The sequence below is a fragment of the Neophocaena asiaeorientalis genome, unplaced genomic scaffold, assembly GCF_003031525.2.
Source record: "Neophocaena asiaeorientalis asiaeorientalis breed wild unplaced genomic scaffold, Neophocaena_asiaeorientalis_V1.1 scaffold92, whole genome shotgun sequence".
NCBI classification, from domain to species: domain Eukaryota; kingdom Metazoa; phylum Chordata; class Mammalia; order Artiodactyla; family Phocoenidae; genus Neophocaena; species Neophocaena asiaeorientalis.
This window is the reverse complement of record NW_020174057.1, coordinates 886,032-907,321: the sequence shown is the minus strand read 5'-3', so window position 1 is coordinate 907,321 and position 21,290 is coordinate 886,032. Positions and strand designations below refer to the sequence as shown.

General features: G+C 38.4%; 1 protein-coding gene across 1 annotated transcript in view; it reads left to right on the top strand.

Moving 5' to 3' along the window:
* CFAP54 (cilia and flagella associated protein 54) overlaps window positions 1-15,740 on the top strand; it is a 288,982-nt gene extending 273,242 nt beyond the window's left edge. Inside the window, exon 68 of the mRNA XM_024754400.1 lies at window positions 15,535-15,740. Within this exon, the coding sequence (XP_024610168.1) occupies window positions 15,535-15,654 (120 nt within the window). The 3' untranslated portion in view covers window positions 15,655-15,740. The remainder of the gene's footprint in view (window positions 1-15,534) is intronic.
* Window positions 15,741-21,290: the final 5,550 nt, after the last annotated feature.

The following is a 21,290-nucleotide window of genomic DNA, read 5'->3' as shown; positions in this document are numbered from 1 at the left end:
TGTTTTAAAGTCTATTTTGTCTGATATGAGAATTGCTACTTCAGCTTTCTTTTGGTTTCCATTTGCATGGAATATCTTTTTCCATTTTGTATGTGTCCCTAGGTCTGAAGTGGGTCTCTTGTAGATAGCATATATACAGGTCTTGTTTTTGTATCCATTCAGCCAGTCTATGTCTTTTAATTGGAGCATTTAATCCATTTACATTTAAGGTAATTATCAATATGTGTATTCCTATTATCATTTTCTTAATTGTTTTGGGTTTGTTATTGTAGGTCTTTTCCTTCTCTTGTGTTTCCTGCACGGACAAGTTCCTTTGGCATTTGTTGTAAAGCTGGTTTGGTGGTGCTGAATTCTCTTAGCTTTTGCTTGTCGGTAAAGGTTTTAATTTCTCCATCGAATATGAATGAGATCCCTGCTGGGTAGAGTAATCTTGGTTGTAGGTTTTTCCCTTTCATCACTTTAAATATGTCCTGCCACACTCTTCTGTGCTTAGTCAATTTTTTAAATTAGTCAGCAGCTGTCCCCAAATATACTAGGTAACTGTTATGGAGTTGCTGAGTGTGTTTATACCCAGAGGACAGAGGGAAAACTAGGTGGATTCTCAGTTCCCTTTGAAAGAAGCTATGCAGTTTTTCTGGCTGTTGGATGGAGTTGCATGTTTCCCAATTTATGTGGGATAGCTTCCACATCACTTTTGGGGGGGGCTGTTAAGTCCTAGAAGGTAGGCTATTTATCTTCCTTTAAGCTGTTAAGTCCTAGAGGGTAGGCTATTTAACTTCCTTTGGCTAATTTTGTTACATTACCCTATGCCCCTTGGTTTCTTTTTAACAAAACTTCCCAAATGGTGACAATGACAATACTGTCTGTAAACTGTCATTTATAGCATTGGGAACAAGGTATTCTGTAGTTTACTAAGTATTAAAAAATTAATTCTATTAATATAACTTCTTTCAGTTGAAAGTTGTAGTTTTTTTTTTTTTTGTACCAGCCAAGAGCTGTCTGAATAGATTTTACAGGCATCAAGCATTACATCTTTCTTCTGTGAGACATTATTATTCTGTCCTCAAGTGAAGAGTATCCTTTGTATGTAAGTTCATGAGACATCCACTTAATATTCTTATATTCTTTTGGAGACAATGCTGAATGACATCAGTTCCACACTGCCTCTAAAACACAGCTCTGACTTTGATTCCATCCGCTTCACTATTCATTTCCGACTGTCAAATTTGGCTGAGGGAAAAAAAAGCCCTTAAGAAAGGCTAGGCTATTAATGTGCTCTTCAGAATGCTAAGAAAAGGCTAAGCTGTTTATAGCGTTTTCAAAATGCTCATCTCTCGGAGATTTGCCAGCAACAGTGTCAAGGTGAAATAGCTCTCGTTCATCCAGGAACTGAGAGCCTTTGTGTTCTCTGCACTCAAAGCACTGGTCCCACTATTGTTAGACGTGCTATTTGGGGGTATAATGATCCTTGGATATAATTTAACCCAAAATGTAGTCATGAACCTGATATTGTGTATTTACTGTAAAAGTGGCAAGAAGTGTGTGCAATGCTTGAGAAAGCAAGCCTGGCTTCATTCTGGGTACAGCTGTATTTCAGAATCAAGGGGACAATTTCCTGAAGTTTAGTCACTTTGTATAACTTCAAAGGAAGTGAGAGGCAGGGGTATTATTAGCAAAGCTGTACATTGCTTTCTATCTTGCTGAAAACTGAGTCAAGTGCTTAGTTTCATTCACTGCATGCGTTTTGCGAAACGTTTTTGTCTTGATTAAAAATCTGGACCCTTAACAATGGCGTTATAATTCATTTTAGGAGGATGTTGATTGTGGCCTCATATTTCTCAGTCAGTTGACAAGCCTTTTGAAATTCTCCAGACCAATGTTCTTTATATTTAAATAAATCCACAAAGGAGAAACTGGTATAAATTTACCCACTTTCTTTGTTAATACTTTGGACACCAGCCATTAGAGATTTTTGCCCTTATTTCTCCTGTATCTCAGGTAGCTGGTACCATTATGTTCTTTTCTCAACCACCTGTGAGAGCACAGCACGGTGGGAAGAGTGCTCAGCACACGCTGGAGCCCCACTGTTGCTCTTGTGGACAAGTCATTAGTCCTTAAAGACTTCAGGTCAATTACATGCTGTTGAAGGTCTCGGAAGCAACGTATCTCAGCAGATCAAAACATGATTTGATTCTTGGTTCCACCATCTATTGATGGTGTGACCGTGAGCTACTCACTTTTCCTTCTCTGCTTCAGCTCCTTATCTGTCCATTGGTGATAGCTTCTCCTCATGTAGGACTGCATTAGAAACAGTATGTGACACGTCTGATATAGTGCCTGTCAACGCCATGGGTAAGCATCCAATACATTGTGGCCATCTTTATTTTTCCCTGCCTTAAAATAATGAGAAATGAGTCATTTCTTCATTTGATCATTCGTAACTCTCTGCATTGGTGGCTTTTGGCCTATCTGAATGTTTGCTAATTTTCAAAAGAGTAAAGGGACATTTAATAGATGTAGTCTTAATATTATTTTTCAATCATCCTTTTTAAATTAAACTTTCTGTTTTGAGATGTTAGGCTCATGTGCAATTTTAAGAAATAATAATGTAATACATTATAATAATATAATATAAGTTAAAGCTGTAGTACAGTGTCATAACGAGGATAATGACATTAATAAAGTCGGGGTACAGAACAATTTCATCCCTACAAGGACTCCTCCTGTTCTCCTTTTATAGCCACCCCCACCTCTCACACCCCACCTCTGTCCCTGACCCTTGACAATTATTAATCTATTCTCCATTTCTATAATTGTATCATTTCAAGAATGTTATATTGAAGGAACCATACAGTATGTAACCTTTGGGGATTGGTATTTTTTCACTCAGCTTAATTCCCTGGGGAACCATTAAATCATGCTTTTTTTTTTTTTTTTTTTTTGCGGTACGCGGGCCTCTCACTGTTGTGGCCTCTCCCGTTGCGGAGCACAGGCTCCGGATGCGCAGGCCCAGCGGCCATGGCTCACGGGCCCAGCCGCTCCGCGGCATGTGGGATCTTCCCGGACCGGGGCACGAACCCGCGTCCCCTGCATCGGCAGGTGGACTCTCAACCACTGCGCCACCAGCGAAGCCCTAAATCATGCTTTTGATGGACCAAAAAATCTTTATGAACATTGAATATTTTACTTTGGCCACATAATAATCATTAGCTCAAACGTGCCTGTTGTGGTACCTGGCACATAGTGTGGGGTAAAGGTTCACTGAGGCGCAGGGGTGGATCCCACTCTACCTGATTCACCCCTCCTCCTCCCTCTCCTCCTGCTCTCCATCCTTCTCCTCTTTCCTTGCCCCGTTCTTCTCCACATCTTCTTATGGATATTGACAGACAAAGGCTGATTGCTCAAGTTAGAAATACCAAAAAGAGTTGAAAGGAAATACTTTATGTGAAATTGCTTTGTAAATTGCAAGCTCTGTTAGACTTCCTATCAAAAACTGCCGGTCAGTGTTGGCCACATTGTTTGCAGATACTTGCGATGTAAACGGATGGGAACAAAGGAGTCAGCATGAGCAGTGTTTCCTTACCCATCGTGCTCATGGGTCTGCGCTCTAGTTTCTGCTGCAGTGGGAGCTGCTGACTAACAAAGCCCCTTAGCCTTTCACTCTAACCAACAAGGTCCAGGAACAAAATGCAAACTTCAGTTCACATTCTTTGTAAGCCTTTGCTCTGAAAAAGAGCCCCCTGTTTAGAGTTGCCAGATGTTAAGCTCGCTGAGCTCCTTCATGAAAAAGCATCAAGAAATGCCAAGTATTGTTCAAACTCTGGAGTTTTCATTTCAGTATCTCAGGTCAAAAGCCCACAGGCAGATCAGTCACAGCCATTCAGGAGGCAACCCAACTTCAGCATTTGTACCCAGTTAGAGCATTTCTTACTGTAACTTTGCTGCTGAGAGTCAACGACCTGACCTTTAAGTGGAGTCCACCCCTTACTCTGATGGAATGTCCCCTATTCAGAAATACAGCAAGGGGAGAACAAGCTTGCCAGGGCGTAGCTGTTTGAGCCAGGATAGCTTAGGCTATGCTGTGCTAACAAATAAACCCCAAACCTCAGTGGCAGTAAAGGTTTGCTTATTTCTCATAAAAGTCCAGTGAGGGGTATGCAACTCTCCTTCAACTTGTAACTATTCTGTCTGGGCTACGCGGCCTCCAAGTAGGAGGAGAAGAGGGCTAGGGGATTTCATAGGATGTTTTTAAGGTGGGTGGCTATAGATACAGGTTTGCCTGCAGCAGTCACGGCGCATACCTGTTGATTTGTTATGATGGTTAATATACTCTCCTTTTATTCTCAACAGTCTCCCAGTTTAGGCAATAAATTAGGGTGACCATTTCTAAGAGCCAGCATGGAATGGCTCTCATATAATTTCTGCCCATATCCTATTGGCCTTGCCCTGATGTGCAGGGATGTAGAGAACCGTAGAGGAACAAGTATGTACTTCAGTGAGCTCTAGTAACCTCTGGCACAGCAGGCATCTGCAGGAACGCCACGAATTTTTTCCACAGAATTAATTCAATAACTTCAATTACCAAAACTCTGTTGAGAAGATAGGTTAGCAATATGATATTCTTATGAACGAAGCCATCTCATTTAATCACACATTGTGGTAGGCTGACTCATGGCCCCCCAGAGATGTCCACATCCTAATCCCCAGAACCTGTTACCTTATATGACCAAAGGGACTCTTCAGACATGATCAAGTTAAGGATATTGAGATGGGGGAGATTATCCTGGATTATTCAGGCGGGCCTTAAGTGTAGTCACAAGTATCCTTGTAAAAGGGAGGCAGAGGGAGACTTGACAGCAGAAGAGGAGAAGGCAACGTGATGATGGAGGTGAAGATTGGAGAGATGTGCTTTGAGGATGGAAAAGGGGCTATAAACCAAGGAAAACAGGTGGCCTCTAGATGCTAAAATAGGCAAAGAAACAGATTCTTTGCTGAGAGTCTCCAGAAGGAACCAGCCCTGCTGACACCTTGACTTTAGCCCGGCCAAACTGAATTCAGATTTCTTACCTCCGGGACTGTAAGAGAACAAGCATGTGTTGCACGCCACTAGGTTTGTCTTACATTTGTTACAGCAGCAGCAGGACATTAATCCACACGTGCACTCTGAAATTCAGCATGTGACTTTAGGTTTCTGTTTCTGTTTAGATGTCTGTAAAAAAAAAATCCTTCTTTTACGTGTGAGATATTTAAGTGGCTTGCCCAAGGTCCCTTAGCTAGTTAATGTCAGAGCCAGGATTTACACCCAGGCAGACTGGCTCCTCAGATCACGTTTCTAACTACCCAGCTGCACTGCCTCTGCCCTACTGCCCAGCTGCCCTTGAACTCCCCCTACCATGCCCATCCACCATGAAACGCCCCTGCTGCATGCAGCCTCTCCTCCCACACCTACCTGACTTCAGTCTCTTGCTCCTTCCATGGGCACTGTGGGCCCCTGGACACATTTCCAGCTTCCGCTTTTGGAAAAAGTTTTATGTAAGGTTCTAGGGCTTCCATAGGGAATTCTCAAGAAAAGTTAGGCTTCAGGAGAAATTATTGAATTTCTTCATATTTAAATGTATGGGGAGGGATATTATTTGAGGGAAGATATTTCTGAATCTTCTTCCTACTCCTTAGTTTCTAATTCTCTTCCTCATACGCTAGAGGGGGAAGTGTTCCTAAGGGTAATCAAATAACGTGATTAATAGAAATGATACTGGAAAGGTATTAAGTTTGTTTTACCATGACCCAGAAAAGAAGCCTCTAGAAATTCGGTATAAAAATTCTCAGTACTTTAAATCTCCCGTTAGCTTGTATTGGTTATATACTAGTATGCATTTTGCCATATTGCCATTTGTTTAATGGTTCTGTTGTTAACCACTGAATTAAATATTTCCGCCTGGGTGGCCCCTTCACTGAGCCACTAAGAGCTCCTCTTCCGGACCGAAGAACTTATTTTCCCAGCTCTGGGAATGTGCTGACCAGCAGCCTTCAGCTCTCAACCCTCCCCAGGAACTGCCTCTGTCTAATGGACATGGCCTTTTTGGGCAGGGGTGGGTTGGGGGGGTATCTGTATCTAATTACTGGCTGATATGGGTGTGCAGTGACCCAACCCCCCACACACACACAAAAGTTGGGACAACTCTGAAGGGCCACTCCAGCTTCAAAGCTCCCCATGGTGTTGGCAGGGGGTTTGTTGTGTCTGCATTGCAGCCAGTCTTCTCCCTCTACCTAATCCTGCTTTCTTCCCTTTCCCCATGGGTGTTGATCCCAAGGGTATGCCCCAATAAACTTCCTGAAAGCTAAGTTCCATCTCAGGATCTGCTTCCCAGGAACCTGAACTGCAACAATGAGTTAAAAATAATAATAAAAAATGAAGATCCCTGACTGGTGATGAATACATAAGAGTGCTCCGTTAATCCTTATTTATTGGAATTAGAGGAGTTCTGAAGGAACTTGGAAACACACTTTCTGGTTGAAAGTTTATTTTCTAATGTAGAAGTAAGGGGAAAACATCATACACGTCACCCACTCATGATTAAAAATACCTTCTGCAGTGTGACCCCACAGTTCAATCACAGTTTCCTTTGACCTCTGTTTTAACAGTTAATTTACAATGATATAAAGTCTGTAAAATAAAGATTCGAGCCCATTTCCAATCCTCAATAAATGCAGGCTTCCTTTTTCAGAGAAACGTTTTTTCCCAGAGTAAAAAAACAAGGACTTGGTAAAGCTTTAAAACCATTTTATGCAAATAAAGGCAATGATGTAAAGAACAATGTCATCACGCATAGAACTATATCAGAATTTATGCTCAAATCTCCACAGAGAGTGAGGAATACACACTCAGTTTTACAACACATTGACTATAAGCATTTCTGTTCAGTCATCTACCCCAAAACACTTTTCCTTTAATTCTTCCCCCAACCTCTGATTATAAGCACTGAACCACCAGCCGAAAACTTGCATCTAGCCTTTATGCCTTATGCACTTCATTGTTGGTTGTATGACTCCGCTTCCTGTTCTGATTAGAGCTTTTGATATTTTAAAGGAGATTTGCCCTGTTTGAGACCCTTTATTAGTTTTTTATATGGTGACAGAGACTTTCCTGGAGTGAGAGAGCAGCTGTTCTTTATGCACAATAGGGTTTCAAAGGCCCTTTTCTCTGGGACTTAGACTCTTGAACGTCAGAATAAGCCTGGATACGCACAGCCTAAACTTTTACTTTTTTCTTAATGGTCTCAGGAGATTGTTTTGTTAAATAGTTCCCTATAAAAAGCATATATCCATAATGGAGATACCACTGCCAGCTCTATCAGTTGTCATCACGTAGTGCCTTGGCTCAGCCTGGGGTAGGGTATGAAGGGCAATGTGTGCAGAAGGGGTGCAAGGGAAGAGGAGGAATGCAGGAGAAAGCCCCAAAGGCCCCAGAGACATTCACTAGCTGAGCACTGCCCTAATCTACATAATACCAGATACGACTCTTGTGGGGTTTTTCCTGACACCAGCCGATTCTACAGTTCTCTGACACCAACTGGGTGCCCAACAATTCAATTCAGTTCTGACGCTACTACCCAGAGTTAGCACAGACTCCCACAGATTAAGGGCTCAATCCAAGAATGCTCCCACTTCAGATGCCAGCTGTAAATGAGGTGCCCAGCCTACCCATACTTCTGTCCCAGCAGACTGCAGATTCAGGAGTTCCCATGATGCCCCCTAAGGTTTGATAAGTTGCTATAAAGACTCACAGAACTCAGGATAACACTTCACTTATGATTACCAGTTTATTATAAAGGATACAACTGAGGAATGGCCAAATAGAAAAGGTGCATAGGGCAAGATATGGGGGTTGGGAGGAACAGAGTCTCCATGCCCTCTCCAGGTGTGTCACCCTCCCAGTACATCAATTTGTTTACCAACCAAGAAGTTCCTCAAAATGTGTCATTATAGGGTTTTTGTGGAAGTTTCATTACGGAGGCATGATTGATTCAGTCATTGGCCGTTGGTGACTGAACTCAATGTCCAGTTCTTCTCCCCCCCCGAAGGTCAGGGGCACTGGGCTGAAAGTTTAACTCTCTAATCACATGGTTGGTTTTCTTGGTGACCAACCCCATCCTGAAGCTATCTAGGCACCTTTCCCCACCTTAGTCATCTTATTAACATACAAAAAAAAATTTCCAAGGGATTTAGGACCTCTATGCCAAGAAACTGGGACAAAGACCAAATATGGATTTTCTCTTAAAGTATGAACATCACGTAAAATTGATTTTTAAACATATATCCCAGTGAATGTAGTCTCCCTCAATATATCTCCTCTCATGGAGGTGCTCTTCATGTGTTTGTTCCATTGTTCAAAACATTTCTGGCATCTACCTAGATGTGAAAATGGAGACAGGGCTCCTTATGTTGCTGAAGTGTCTTTGGCTGGACTGAAACCTTTGGTTTCCTGACCATGTGGGACAATATATCTGAGCAGGAATTGTCCTTTATTAAAAGGTGAACTCTGCTCAAGAGCTCAAGGAAATGCCATGCATGGCCAGGGCTCAGTGGTCGTAGAGTGTCAGTGACAGCGATGGTGATGGGGCGGATGATTTAAGAAGAATAGATTCTATTCTTAGGCAGTACAACAGTTGAACCAATTTCCTGAACATATGCTTTCTCAGCTGTAATCCTGTCTTTAATTTCTAATTTTCTTGTTCTCTGCAAAATGTCTTTATAATAATGTTATTTCTTTACATTTTAATTTAGAAGATTTCTACCACCTTACCAATATGACCCTGTGATCTCATATTATGTTTAAGGAAACTTCTTTTCTGCTATATTTAAAGTTTTATTCATACAAAAATTAGAGTGATGAAAAAGATAATCTTGTTTACAGCAAAGTGTGAAATTTCCTGTGGTCTGATAGAGTTGTGTATGAGCCCTTCTCACCCTCCTAAGAGTTAGGTGCTGTTTCTGTTAGATTGCGGAGAATAATATTGTTGGTATTGGGATTCTCTCAGTCATATAAAGTATAGTGAAACCAAATACATCTAGTTCCCTCTCATCTGGAACTTTTATTAGATGGGTCACCAGTCATTCATGATATCAGCTCTTAAGTAAGCTAGTATTGTATTATCCTTTCTACTTTGGAATGCATGTTTTTTCCCCAGTCCAAAAAAAAAGACTTCAAAGACTCAGGTGATATATAAAGAAGAGATAGAAAACATGGTAGAAAAAGATATATATGAGAATGCTAGATAAACACAGTATTTCCTGTTGGTACGGGCCGGCTGGCCGCACATCCGGTGCCCGGTAGGGGGGTGCCTGGCACCGCCAGCTGGACGGGGGACCCCCTGCTACCCTCACGGCTCCGGCGTCCAGGAGGATCCAGCATGAGCGGTTGCCCCTCCCGCTCATTCTGCTGCATCTTCTTCGGAATGAACCCCAGGCTCAGCTGGGAACGGAAACCCGAAGTTCCTGGATTGTATCGTGGCTGCATATAGGGAGTAGAAGTTCTGACTCAGGAGCCAAAACCAAGAACCCCTAGGATGTTGACGTCACCCTGGGGCCACTGTGTGGCTCAGTTCCCTGGAAACATGGTCCAGAACCTGCTCTTCTTGGGACTCGGCATCATCCAAAATCTGCCAGTTACACGGCTTCTGCACTTTCCCTGGCTCCTGATATCGTAGATGGTAGGCCTGGGATTCTCCATCCAGGGTGGAAATGGCCCCTAGGGGCCCTTTGGAAATGTGTGGGGACGTCATTGGATTGAACCAATTACAAGGTAGAGTTCATGTCGTTTAGAGGGCAGGGGACAGACTTGCACAAAGAATTGTCCTGCCCAAGATGCCCATTGTTTCTCTATTGAGAAGCACAAGTTTTCATTTTGCCGATGAGAAAATTGAGGCTCACATGGTGCTTAGCATGACTGACATTGTGACTGACATATAGTAGGTGCTCCATCAATATTTGTGGTTGAACAAGAACAACAAGAAAACAGTATTTGCTTTCCTACCTCGAAGCTATTGTTTTTTCTTTTAATGGCTGTGACTCTGTATTTTAAGGTTCTTGAAAGGACACAAAGTTAAATCCACTTGTTTCACAAAGCTTGCAGTTTTTTATATCCTACTTACCAATTACAAGAGTAGGCAAATCTAATTGATTAGTGGTTATTTGGCTTTCTCCCTTTTTTCTTGGTCATTAACACTTAGAATCAATGAAAAGACAAATGACACTGGGCTCAGAGAAGCAAGAAGATGTCTCAAAGTAGGTGCTCAATAAAAACTCAGTGACTTAAGAAAAAGCATAGATACTTTGAATACAATATGATTTTTGTTTCAATCAAGGAAAATAGAACAAAGGAGCAGAAGTAATAAAATCTTGCATTATGATAAAATCTAGTTTTCAGGCAGAAACTCATATAAAGTATAGCATTGACAAAAAAAAACCTTTAACTTTCCAATGGCTTTCAGAACTCCCCCAAACAAGTTCAAGTCCAGGCCAGATTTGAATGAACCCCTTCAGGATGCCCCACCTTGATTAACTTCCTTTCCCTTCCTTGTACTGTTTCAGACTTTTATCCTCTCTAGGCAGGCAAAATCATCATCATTTCTTTAATATTGCTCCTTGAACCATAACCTGCTTGAACTAAATTACAATCTGCTACCTACCAAGATATTTTTTCCTTCCTTTCTACAAAGTGTTTCCTAATCCAGGAAAAGGAACCAAGATTCTCTGGTACCTTATCCTGGACAATTTGGACTCAAAGCTATTTTCTAAACACAAACAAGACTTCTCAGTAATTATGTGATTGCCAATGTTATCTCTGTTGAATGACAAAGAAAGAAATTCAGTAATTTCACCTGGAACCTAAATTTTCTTGAGAAGTTCCCTATGAAAGACCCAGAACCTTCCATAAAATTTCCAAAAGCTGAAGCTGGAAAAGTGTCCAAAGTGCCACAGAGCCCATGGGAAAAAAATTTAACCGAGGAGGGGAAAGACTTGTACACTGTAAATTATAAGATGCTGGTGAAAGAATTGAAGAAGACACAAATAAATGGAAAGATATTATGTGTCCATGGATTGGAAGAACTAATATTGTTAAAATGACCATATTACCCAAAGCAATTTACAAATTTAGTTCAATCCTTATCAAAATTCCAATGGCATATTTCATAGAAATAGAGCAAAGAATACTAAAATTTGTATGGAACCACAAAAGACCCTAAACAATCCTGAGAAAGAAGAACAAAGTTGTAGGTATCACACTCCCTGATTTCAAACTACGCTACAAATCTATATTAATAAAAACGGTATGGTACTAGCACAAAAACCAGACACATGGATGAATGGAACAGGATAGACAGCCCAGAAATAAACCCACATACTTATGATCAATTGATCTACAACAAAGGAGGCAAGAATATACAATGGAGAAAAGAAAGTCTCTTCAATAAATGGTGCTGGGAAAACTGGACAACAACAAATAAAATAGTAAAATTAGAACATTCTCTAACACCCATATACAAAAATATGCCCAAAATGGATCAAAGACCTAAATGTAAGACTGGACACTAAATCTCCTAGAGGAAAACATAGGCAGATCACTCTTTGACATAAATCACAGCAATACAGTTTTGGATTCTCCTCCTAGAGTAATGGAAACAAAGACAAAAATAAACAAATGGGACCTAATTAAACTTAAAAGCTTTTGCACAGCAAAGGAAACCATAAACGACATGAAAAGACAACCTACAGAATGGGAGAAAATATTTGCAAACGATACAACTGACAAGGGATTAATTTCCAAAATATACAAACAACTTATACAGCTCAATATCAAAAAAAACAACCCAATCAAAAACTATATCTGGAGAAAACTCTAATTCGAAAAGATCCATGCACCCCAATGTTCATAGCAGTACTATTTATGATACCCAAGACATGTATATTATATACAATGGAATATTATTCAGCTGTAAAAAAGAATGAAATAATGCCATTTGCAGCAAACTGAATGGATCTAGAGATTATCACATTAAGTGAGGTATGTCAGACAGGGAAAGACAAATATCATATGATGTCACTTATATGTGGAATCTAGAAAATGATACAAATGAAGTTATTTACAAAAATAGTCTCACAGACATAGAAAACAAGCTTATGGTTACCAAAGGGGATGGGGGGAGGGTTGAGGGGAGATAAATTAGGAGTTTGGGATTAATAGTTACATACTTACTATATAGATAAACAACAAGGACCTTATGTACGGCACAGGGAACTATATTCAGTGCCTTGTAATAACTTATAATGTAAAAGAATCTGAAAAAGAATATATACATATGTATAACTGAATCACTATGCTGTACAATTGAAACAACACAACATTGTAAATTAACTATACTTCAATTAAAAAAAGAGAAAAAAGAATCTGGAAAAGTATAGATAGATAAATGTATGTATAACTGAATCACTTTGCTGTATACCTGAAACATTGTAAATCAACTATAATTTTTTTTAAAGTGCTCAATAAAAAAGTTAAGTTTTGAAATATGGAATTGAAAAAGTTAACTCAAGGTGGATAGAAAACTTGAATGTAAGACCTGAAATCATAAACTTCCTAGAAGAAAACATAGATGGTAAATTCATTAACATCAATCTTAGCAATGTTTTTGTGGATCTGGCTCCAAAGGCAGGAGAAACAGAAGAAAAAATAAATTGACAGGACTACATCACATCAGACTAAAAGCTTCTGCCCAGTGAAGGAAACCATTATCAGAATGAAAAGGTAACACACTGAGTGGGAGGAGATATTTGCAAATCATATATTAACTAAGCGGTTAATATCCAAAATCTATGAAGAACTCATACAATTCAACAAAAAGAAACAAACAAAATGCCCCCAAACAACCCAATTAAAAAATGGGCAGGGGATCTGAATAGACATTTTTTCAAAGCAGACACAGAGATGGCTAACAATCACATGAAACTATGTTCAGCATCACTAAGTATTAGGAAAATGCAAATCAAAGCCATAATGAGATATCACCTCATACCTGTTAGAATGACTATTATCGAAAAGACAAGAAGTAACAAATGTTGGAGAAGATATGGAGATAGGGAACCTTTGTACACCATTGGTGCGACTATAAATTGACGTAGCCACTCTGGAAAACAGTGTGGAGATTCCTCAAAAAATTGAGAATAGAACTGCCATATGACCCAACTATTCCACTTTTGGGTATTTATCCAAAGAACATGAAAACACCAATTTGAAAGAATACCTATACTCCTGTGTTCATATGGAAACAACCTAAATATCCATTGATAGATGAATAGATAAAAGAAGATGTGGTATAAATACAATGAAATATTACTCAGCCATAAAAAAGAATGAAATCCTGCCATTTGTGACAACATGGATGGATCTTGAGGTTATTATGCTAAGTGAAATAGTCAGATGGAGAGAGACAAATACTGTATGATTTCATTTATATGTGGAATCTAAAAACAAAACAAGTGAACAAACAAAATAAAATGAAAACAAACTCATAGATACGGAGAATAGATTAGTGGTTACCAGACGGGGAAGGGATTGGGGAGTGGGCAAAATAGGTGAGGGGGGTCAACTTATTGTGGTGATGGCAACTAGAGTTGTGATGGTGATCACTTTGTGGTATATACAGACATCGAATTATAATGCTATACACCTGAAACTTGTACAGCGAAAAAGAAAATACATGTTGGAGAGGATGTGAAAAAATTAGATCCATCATACATTAATAGTGGGAATGTAAAATGTTGCATCCTCTATGTAAAACATAGAGTAAAACAGTTTGGTGGTTCTTCAATAACTTACATAGAATTACCATGTGATTCAGTAATTTCATTCCTAGATATGGGCCCCCCCAAATTGAAATCAGATGTTCAAACAAAACTTGTACTTGTATTTAACAGTAACACTTAACAATGGCCAAAGGGTGGAAACAGCACAAATGTCCATCAACATATGAATGGATAAACAAAATGTGGTGTATTCATAAAATGGAGCATTAGTCATAAAAAGGAACAAAGTATTGATATACACAGCAATGTGGATGAACCTCCAAAATATTAAGTTAAGCCAGACATAAAAGGTCATATACTGTATAGTTCCATTTTTATGAAATATCCAGAACAGACATATACACAGAGACAGGAAGCATATTTGTGTTTGCCAAGGACTGGGGTAGTGAAATTAGGAAATTAAAATTTAAACAGATCAAATAGTTTACTCAGCCTCACCTGGCTGGTATATGGTGAGGTCTGAGTGAACCAAGCAGTCTTACTCCAGAATGTACACTTTTAACCTCCATGTGGTTATTCTGCCCCCCTGAATTGGTTAAGGTGGGATTTCTCTTACATATTGGTAATTGTAAAAGCAAATAATGGAAATCTAGGTATCCTATTTCAAAAAACAAGTAAAGAAAAAAAGGAAAAGAAAAAAACCCACATGATTATACATTTGTATGAGGATTTTTTAAGTTTTGGAAAGATATTCTTTAAACTGCTAACACTGATTACTTCAGGATTGAGTAAAAAAGGAGGATGTTATTAATTTTTTTCACCTCTTTATTATCCGAAGTTATAGAAAGCACTGGAATACTTTGATCATTTTTTTAATCCAATAAAATGAAGAATAAGAAATGAAAACCAGTCTCTACTTTTAAGTTCGTTATGTTTTCTTGAGAATAAAAGCTTCATTTAACAAGCAGACAAGACATTAAAAAAACTTGTCCTCTAGTTTCTTACCAGGATTCAGGGCCCCAAGGATCTAATTCATTGTGACCATTCTCCGTGATGTTTCTCATACATCTTCAAAAGTATCTAAGTCTGCGTGAAGTGCGTCCCCAGTAAACATTTATTTCCTTTCCTTCATGTTTGTTCTCTCCTTCTTGCCCTTCTCCCACTCAAATAACCAGTGCTATGACCCCCAAAATGGTCTTTATTTTCCATCTTTCAGGCTGCTCAGATGACTTAGGCTGCACTAGTCCTCAGCATGGTAACTAGGTGTTTCTTTCAGAAAGAGTGAGTTCCAAACACAATTTTTGCTTCACCATGTCAGGATTTAAGCTCAAAATGAGGGAGGGAGACTTGTCAACTGAGCAATGTGTTATGGAGGAAAGTGGTTCATTAGTAACTGGGCCAAAATTCCTACACTTACAATCATATACAATGATTATATAAACACGAATGGTCCATATTTATACGAGTGTCTGCTGTTTTGTAGGCTCATTTTTATACATTTACAGATATGAATCTGTAGGCTGTTTTTATAGACTCATAGATATGAACCTTCATAGGATAGAAAATGATATATGTGACATTTCAGCAGGGTAGAGATGTGAAATTTGTGTCTTAGGCAAGAGTTAAAAATCTTTCAAATAAATTATTACATGGAATTGGTATTTGAGAACATTACTTCAGTCAACAGTTCGGAACAATGCATTTCATGAACACTTTTATGCTTTTTCTCAGGTCCCATTTGATATCTCGCTGTCATCTATGTTCAGTCTTGAGAGACTTTTTGATCTTGCTAGTGGTTGTATCGTATCAGAAGGAAGCCTTTTCAACTGGATGGTGTCGATTGTTCCCTGAACATCCTTTACGTGTTAACCTTATAAAGGATTTAATTGTTACTGCCTTTCTTGTTTGAAATAGATTTTTGGAACTATCCTCTTATAATAAGCAAAATAAAATTGTTTTCTTTCATAAGCTAAATTTCCTTAAAAAAACATTGTTTTGAGTAATGTTTTAAATGGTATTTGAATTAAATGACAATGCTGTTGCTTATTAAAACTATCTTACAGAGCTACTCATAGAAAACATGTTTGTGCATAGTACAACTATCCCCACTTTTGTATAATGTTTAGGTCTTTAGATGCATCCATACAGCAAGACTGAATCAAACCAGTGGTTCTTGACTAGGGGCAGTTTTGCCCCTCAGGTGACATTTGGCAGTGTCCGAAGATATTTTCGATTATTATAACTGCGAAGGCAGTACAACTGGCATCTAGTGGGTAGAAGCCAGGGATGCTGCAAAGTATCCTGCAATGTCCAGAAGAGCCCCCCACAGCCACAAATTATCTGGCTCAAAATATCTGTGCCAAGGTTGAAAAATTCTGGATAAACTTCGAGTCAACTCGAAGTGTTCAGTCAACTTTGGAATTTGTCTGTGTGGCTTAGGAAGAAATCTACAGTGAATTAGACCTTTCATATTTTGCACTTCTGAGGGATAGCATTGCATAAAGTTTTAGAACATGGGCTATGGAACTATATAGACCTGAATTTGAATAGTAACTTCACCACTTGCTAGTTCTGCTACTCTGAGAAAGTAACAAATTCTTTAAGCCTTCCTTCCCTTACCTGTAGAATGGGAACATTAATAGAATTGCTGTGAGGATTAAATTAAGTGATACGATTAAAAGGTACTTAGTACCTGAAGTAGTAATAATCATCTTGCTAGGAGTTGTCATTTCCCTGCCAGATTGGAAGATCATGCATCCCTGATCCACTTTGTTTAGCCTCAAAGAATGCTATATGTGAGTGCTTCCTGCATGTTGGCTCATGAATGGATATTCATGGTAAAATGAAAAACATAAGGAAACATAAATATGTTTTTTATAAAGTTAAATGTGTTTAATGAACTGCTCTTTATTTTAAGATTATGGATTTTCTCCTTCCTATTTGGGTTAAAATGGCCTTTCTTTTTTCTAATTTTTATTGAAATACAGTTGATTTACAGTGTTGTGTTAGTTTTCAGTTATATATATATATATTCTTTTTTTACATTCTCTTGTATTATTGGTTATTACAAGATATTGAATAGAGTTCCCTATGCTGTACACGAGTTAAGTCCTTTTTGGTTATCTATTTTATATAGTAGTGTGTATATGTCAGTCCCCAAATCCTAACTTATCCCCCCCTCACTTTCCCCTTTAGTAACCATAAGTTTTTTTTTTGTTTTCTATGTCTGTGATTCTATTTGTGTTTTGTAAATAAGTACATTTGTATAATTTTTTAGATTCCACATATAAGTGATATCATATATTTGTCTTTGTCTGCCTTACTTCACTTAGTATGATAATTGCTAGATCCATCCATGTTGCTGCAAGTGGCATTATTTAACTTTTTTATGGCTGAGTAATATTCCATTGTGTGTATATGTGTGTGTGTGTGTGTGTGTGTGTATGTGTGTATACCACATCTTCTTGATTCATCTGTCGATGGACACTTAGGTTGCTTCCCTGTCTTGGCTATAGTACAATAACTAATGCTGCTATGAATATTGGGGTGCTTGTATCTTTTTGAATTATGTTTTTCTCCTGATATATGCCCAGGAGTGGGATTGCAGGATCATATGGTTGCTCTATTTTAGTTTTTTAAGGAACCTCCATACTGTTCTCTATAGTGGCTGTACCAATTTACATTCCCACCAACAGTGTAGAGGTTTCCTTTTTCTCCACATCCTCTCCAGCATGTATTATTTGGAGACTTTTTTTTGTTGGCCATTCTGGTTGGTGTGAGGTGATACCTTAATGTTGTTTTGATTTGCATTTCCAATAATTAGTGATGTGGAGCATCTTTTCATGTGCCTTTTGGCCATCTGTATATCTTCTTTGGAGAAATGTCTTTTTAGATGTTCTGCCCATTTTTCGATTGGGTTATTTGTTTTTCTGATATTGAACTGTATGAGCTGTTTGTAGATTTTGGAGATTGATTCCTTGTCAGTTGTATCATTTGCAAATATTTTCTCCCATTCTGGATGTTGTCTTTTTGTTTTGTTTATGGTTTTCTTTGCTGTGCAAAAGCTTTTAAGTTTCACTAGGCCCCATTTGTTTATTTTTGTTTTTATTTCCATTACTCTAGGAGACAGATCCAAAAAGATACTACTGCAATTTATGTCAAAGAGTGTTTTGCTTATGTTTTCCTGTAGTAGTTTTATAGGATCTGGTTTTACATTTAGGTCTTTAATCCATTTTGAGTTTATTTTTGTGTGTGATTTTAGAGAATGTTCTAATTTCATTCTTTTACATGTTGCTCTCCAGTTTTCCCGGCACCACTTACTGAAGAAACTTCTTTCCTCCATTGTATATTCTTGCCTCCTATGTCATAGATTAGGTGACCATAGGTGCGTGGGTTTATCTCTGGGCTTTCTATCCTGTTCCAGTGATCTATATTTCTGGTTTTGTGCCAGTACCATACTGTTTTGATGGCTGTAGCTTTGTAGTATAGTCTGAAGTCAGGGAGCCTGATTCATCCAGCTCTGTTTTTCTTTCTCAAGATGGCTTTGGCTGTTTGGAGTCTTTTGTGTTTCCATACAAATTTAAAAACTCTTTGTTCTAGTTCTGTGAAAAATGAAAATGGCCTTTCTTTTATGGAGTAGTGATAATAGGAGCTGGTAACCCATATTTTAAAATGTACTTACTTTACAATAAAAGAAAAAAGTAGCAACCTAGCAACCTTATATTGGTCCCTGTTTTGGTTTTTGTTTTGTTTTTGTCTTTTTTGTTTATTTTGTTTTTTCATTTACACATCCATGAAGTCCAAAGTCTGGGAATAACCAAGCTAGAATTGTCAAGAATACTGCATAAAAGAAATGAGTCTTGAGCAAGACTTTTAATGATAAGAAGGGTAATAATGGTTGAAAATTTGCTGGTAGGGAAGATGCTGTTGGAGAACAGAGGCATAAAAGTGAAAATGAATATAGTGTGTGTGCAAAGGACTCTCCTGCTACCAATCTGGACAGTCATGATGGAAATAAGATAAACTCTAAGGGTGGAATTGGAGTGAAGACTTTGGCCTTGATTCAGTATATGATAGGGTAGCATCACTGGTGATTAAGGAGAAGAGTGACACATTCTTGGCGCTAGTGGACATTTGATAAGTGTTGATTGCGTGAAAGAGAATGAATGAGGGAATGAATGAATGATAGCCTGGCTTTCAGGGAAGGTGAGCATGCGGCATACAATGGAAAGGAAAGAAGCAAAGGCAAGAGACCCACAGGAAACCATGTTGTAGTGAAAAAGAAAGGAACAAAATGTTTACCACTGAATTCAGAAAGAAAATTTGCCTGATGGCTATACCCTCAAACAAAATAAAATTTGGGTCAGCCAGAAAAGCCGTTCAGAAAGTGATGGTGCTAAGGTGGTGAAGGTTTCCAAATCCTTTGGCCTGGGACTGGGGTTTATAAATTTCTCTGCTGGGATCGAGAAAGCTTTCAAGGGTTTTGTGTTTCTCCCAAGGGAAGTTTAATTTATTATGCAAAGGTTAGCTACCAGAGGCAAAAGGAACAACAGGAGGCACTGCACATTTAACGTAAGTGTGGAAATACAGCCTGACTAATAACCAAGGCCCTTCACTTCAACCTAATATTCATTTACTGAGAATGTATATGCATGTCTTTCATTATTCATTTCTGTTAAGTTTTTACTAATTGGATGCTTTTTGTTTTTCTTTATTTAAAAATTAATGAACACAAATACATGTAGTGTTTTATAGAACTTTAGAATGATGCCTGGCACCTAATAAAGGTCTATAATATTTGTTGAATGAATAATTGGATGGGTGGATGTACATATGTAAGTATGTTTTGTATGTATATATGTACATACGTGACCCAGGCAAGGTGACAGTATGGGGCTCTAAAAGGAGGGGAAGCAAAGGTATCACCACCACCACTGCCATCACTATCACTATCGTTTTTTTGTTTGTTTTATTTTATTTTTTTATTGAAGTATAGTGAATTTATAATGTTTCAGGTATACAGCAAAGTAATTCAGTTATACATATATATATTTATATACACATATGTATATACATATATGTATATATGTATACATATAAAAGAATATCTTTTTCAGATTCTTTTCCATTACATGTTATTACAAGATATTGAATTTAGTTCCCTTTGCTATGGTAGATCCTTATTGTTTATCATTTTATATATAGTAGTGTGTATCTGTTAATCCAAAATTCCTAATTTATTCCCCCTCTTCCCTTTTGGTAACCATAAGTTTGTTTTCTGTGTCTGTGAGTCTATTTCTGTTTTGTGAATAAGTTCATTTGTATAATTTTTTAAGAGTCTACATATAAGCGATAGTGTATGATATTTGTCTTTCTCTGACTTAACTTCACTTAGTATGATAATCTTTAGGTCCATCCATGTCACTGCAAATGGCATTATTTCAATCTTCTTATGGCTGAGTAATATTCCATTGTGTATAATATCACATCTTTATCCATTCATCTGTCGATGGACATTTGGGTTGCTTCCATGTCTTGGCTATTGTAAATAGTGCTGCTATGAACATTGGGCTGCATGTATCTTTTCAAATTAGGTATTTCTCCAGATACATGCCCAGGAGTGGGATTGCTTGATCATGTGGTAACTCTAGTTTTAGTTTTTAAGGAAGTTCCTTAAAAAAACTATCACTGCATTTGTTGTGTATCCTTTCTGGAGCATTTACCGTGCAAGGCACTGTATAAGTGAATACTTCATATGCATTATCTCCTTCTGGACTCACAAGAATGAGGAGTGTGATGTACATAGGATGACTGGCTCTGTTTTACAGATGAGGAAACAAAGGCATCAAGCAGTTCAGCAGCTTGTCCAATGATCATATTCAGAGGTAGAGCCAGGATCTAAACCCCAGCTCTTCATGACTGGAGAATTTGAGCTCTTTGTTGCTAACCTGGCTTCCCCAGCCCTTGTACCTACTCTACTGCTTTGGGAAATTTGAAAATCAAGGGAGAGGAAGACATAGCTGAACCTCAAGCTAAAACTGGAATACCTAGTGGGGAACACCCTAGAAAGAGATTGTTAAAAATCACTTGCAGACTGAATGGATAACCCAAGAAAGCATGGGGTGTCCCCAGTGTTATCCATGCCAATACATTGTTTTCCTTTGGGGAAGACAGGTCCCTTCCAACTATTGCAGGTAATATTTCAGCATATTTTTACTTTCTTCCCACATTTAGTAACTTACAGATGCTGTCATTCTTAGGTTTTGTTTTGACTGAGAGAAACACTGTCTAAAACTGCACCAGACCCTGCAGTCACGGTTTCCCCATTTTAAGGCATCATTCCAGAAATCCCCCATCTCTTCTAAAATAGGGACAACAGTCACTGGTTAGCGCTGAAACTTTCTGTGCAAGGCAGTGAGAAAACGGTGATGAACTGGGCTGAAGTACAAACAAAAAGAAAATTCAACGTCTACCAGGATGAAAGATGT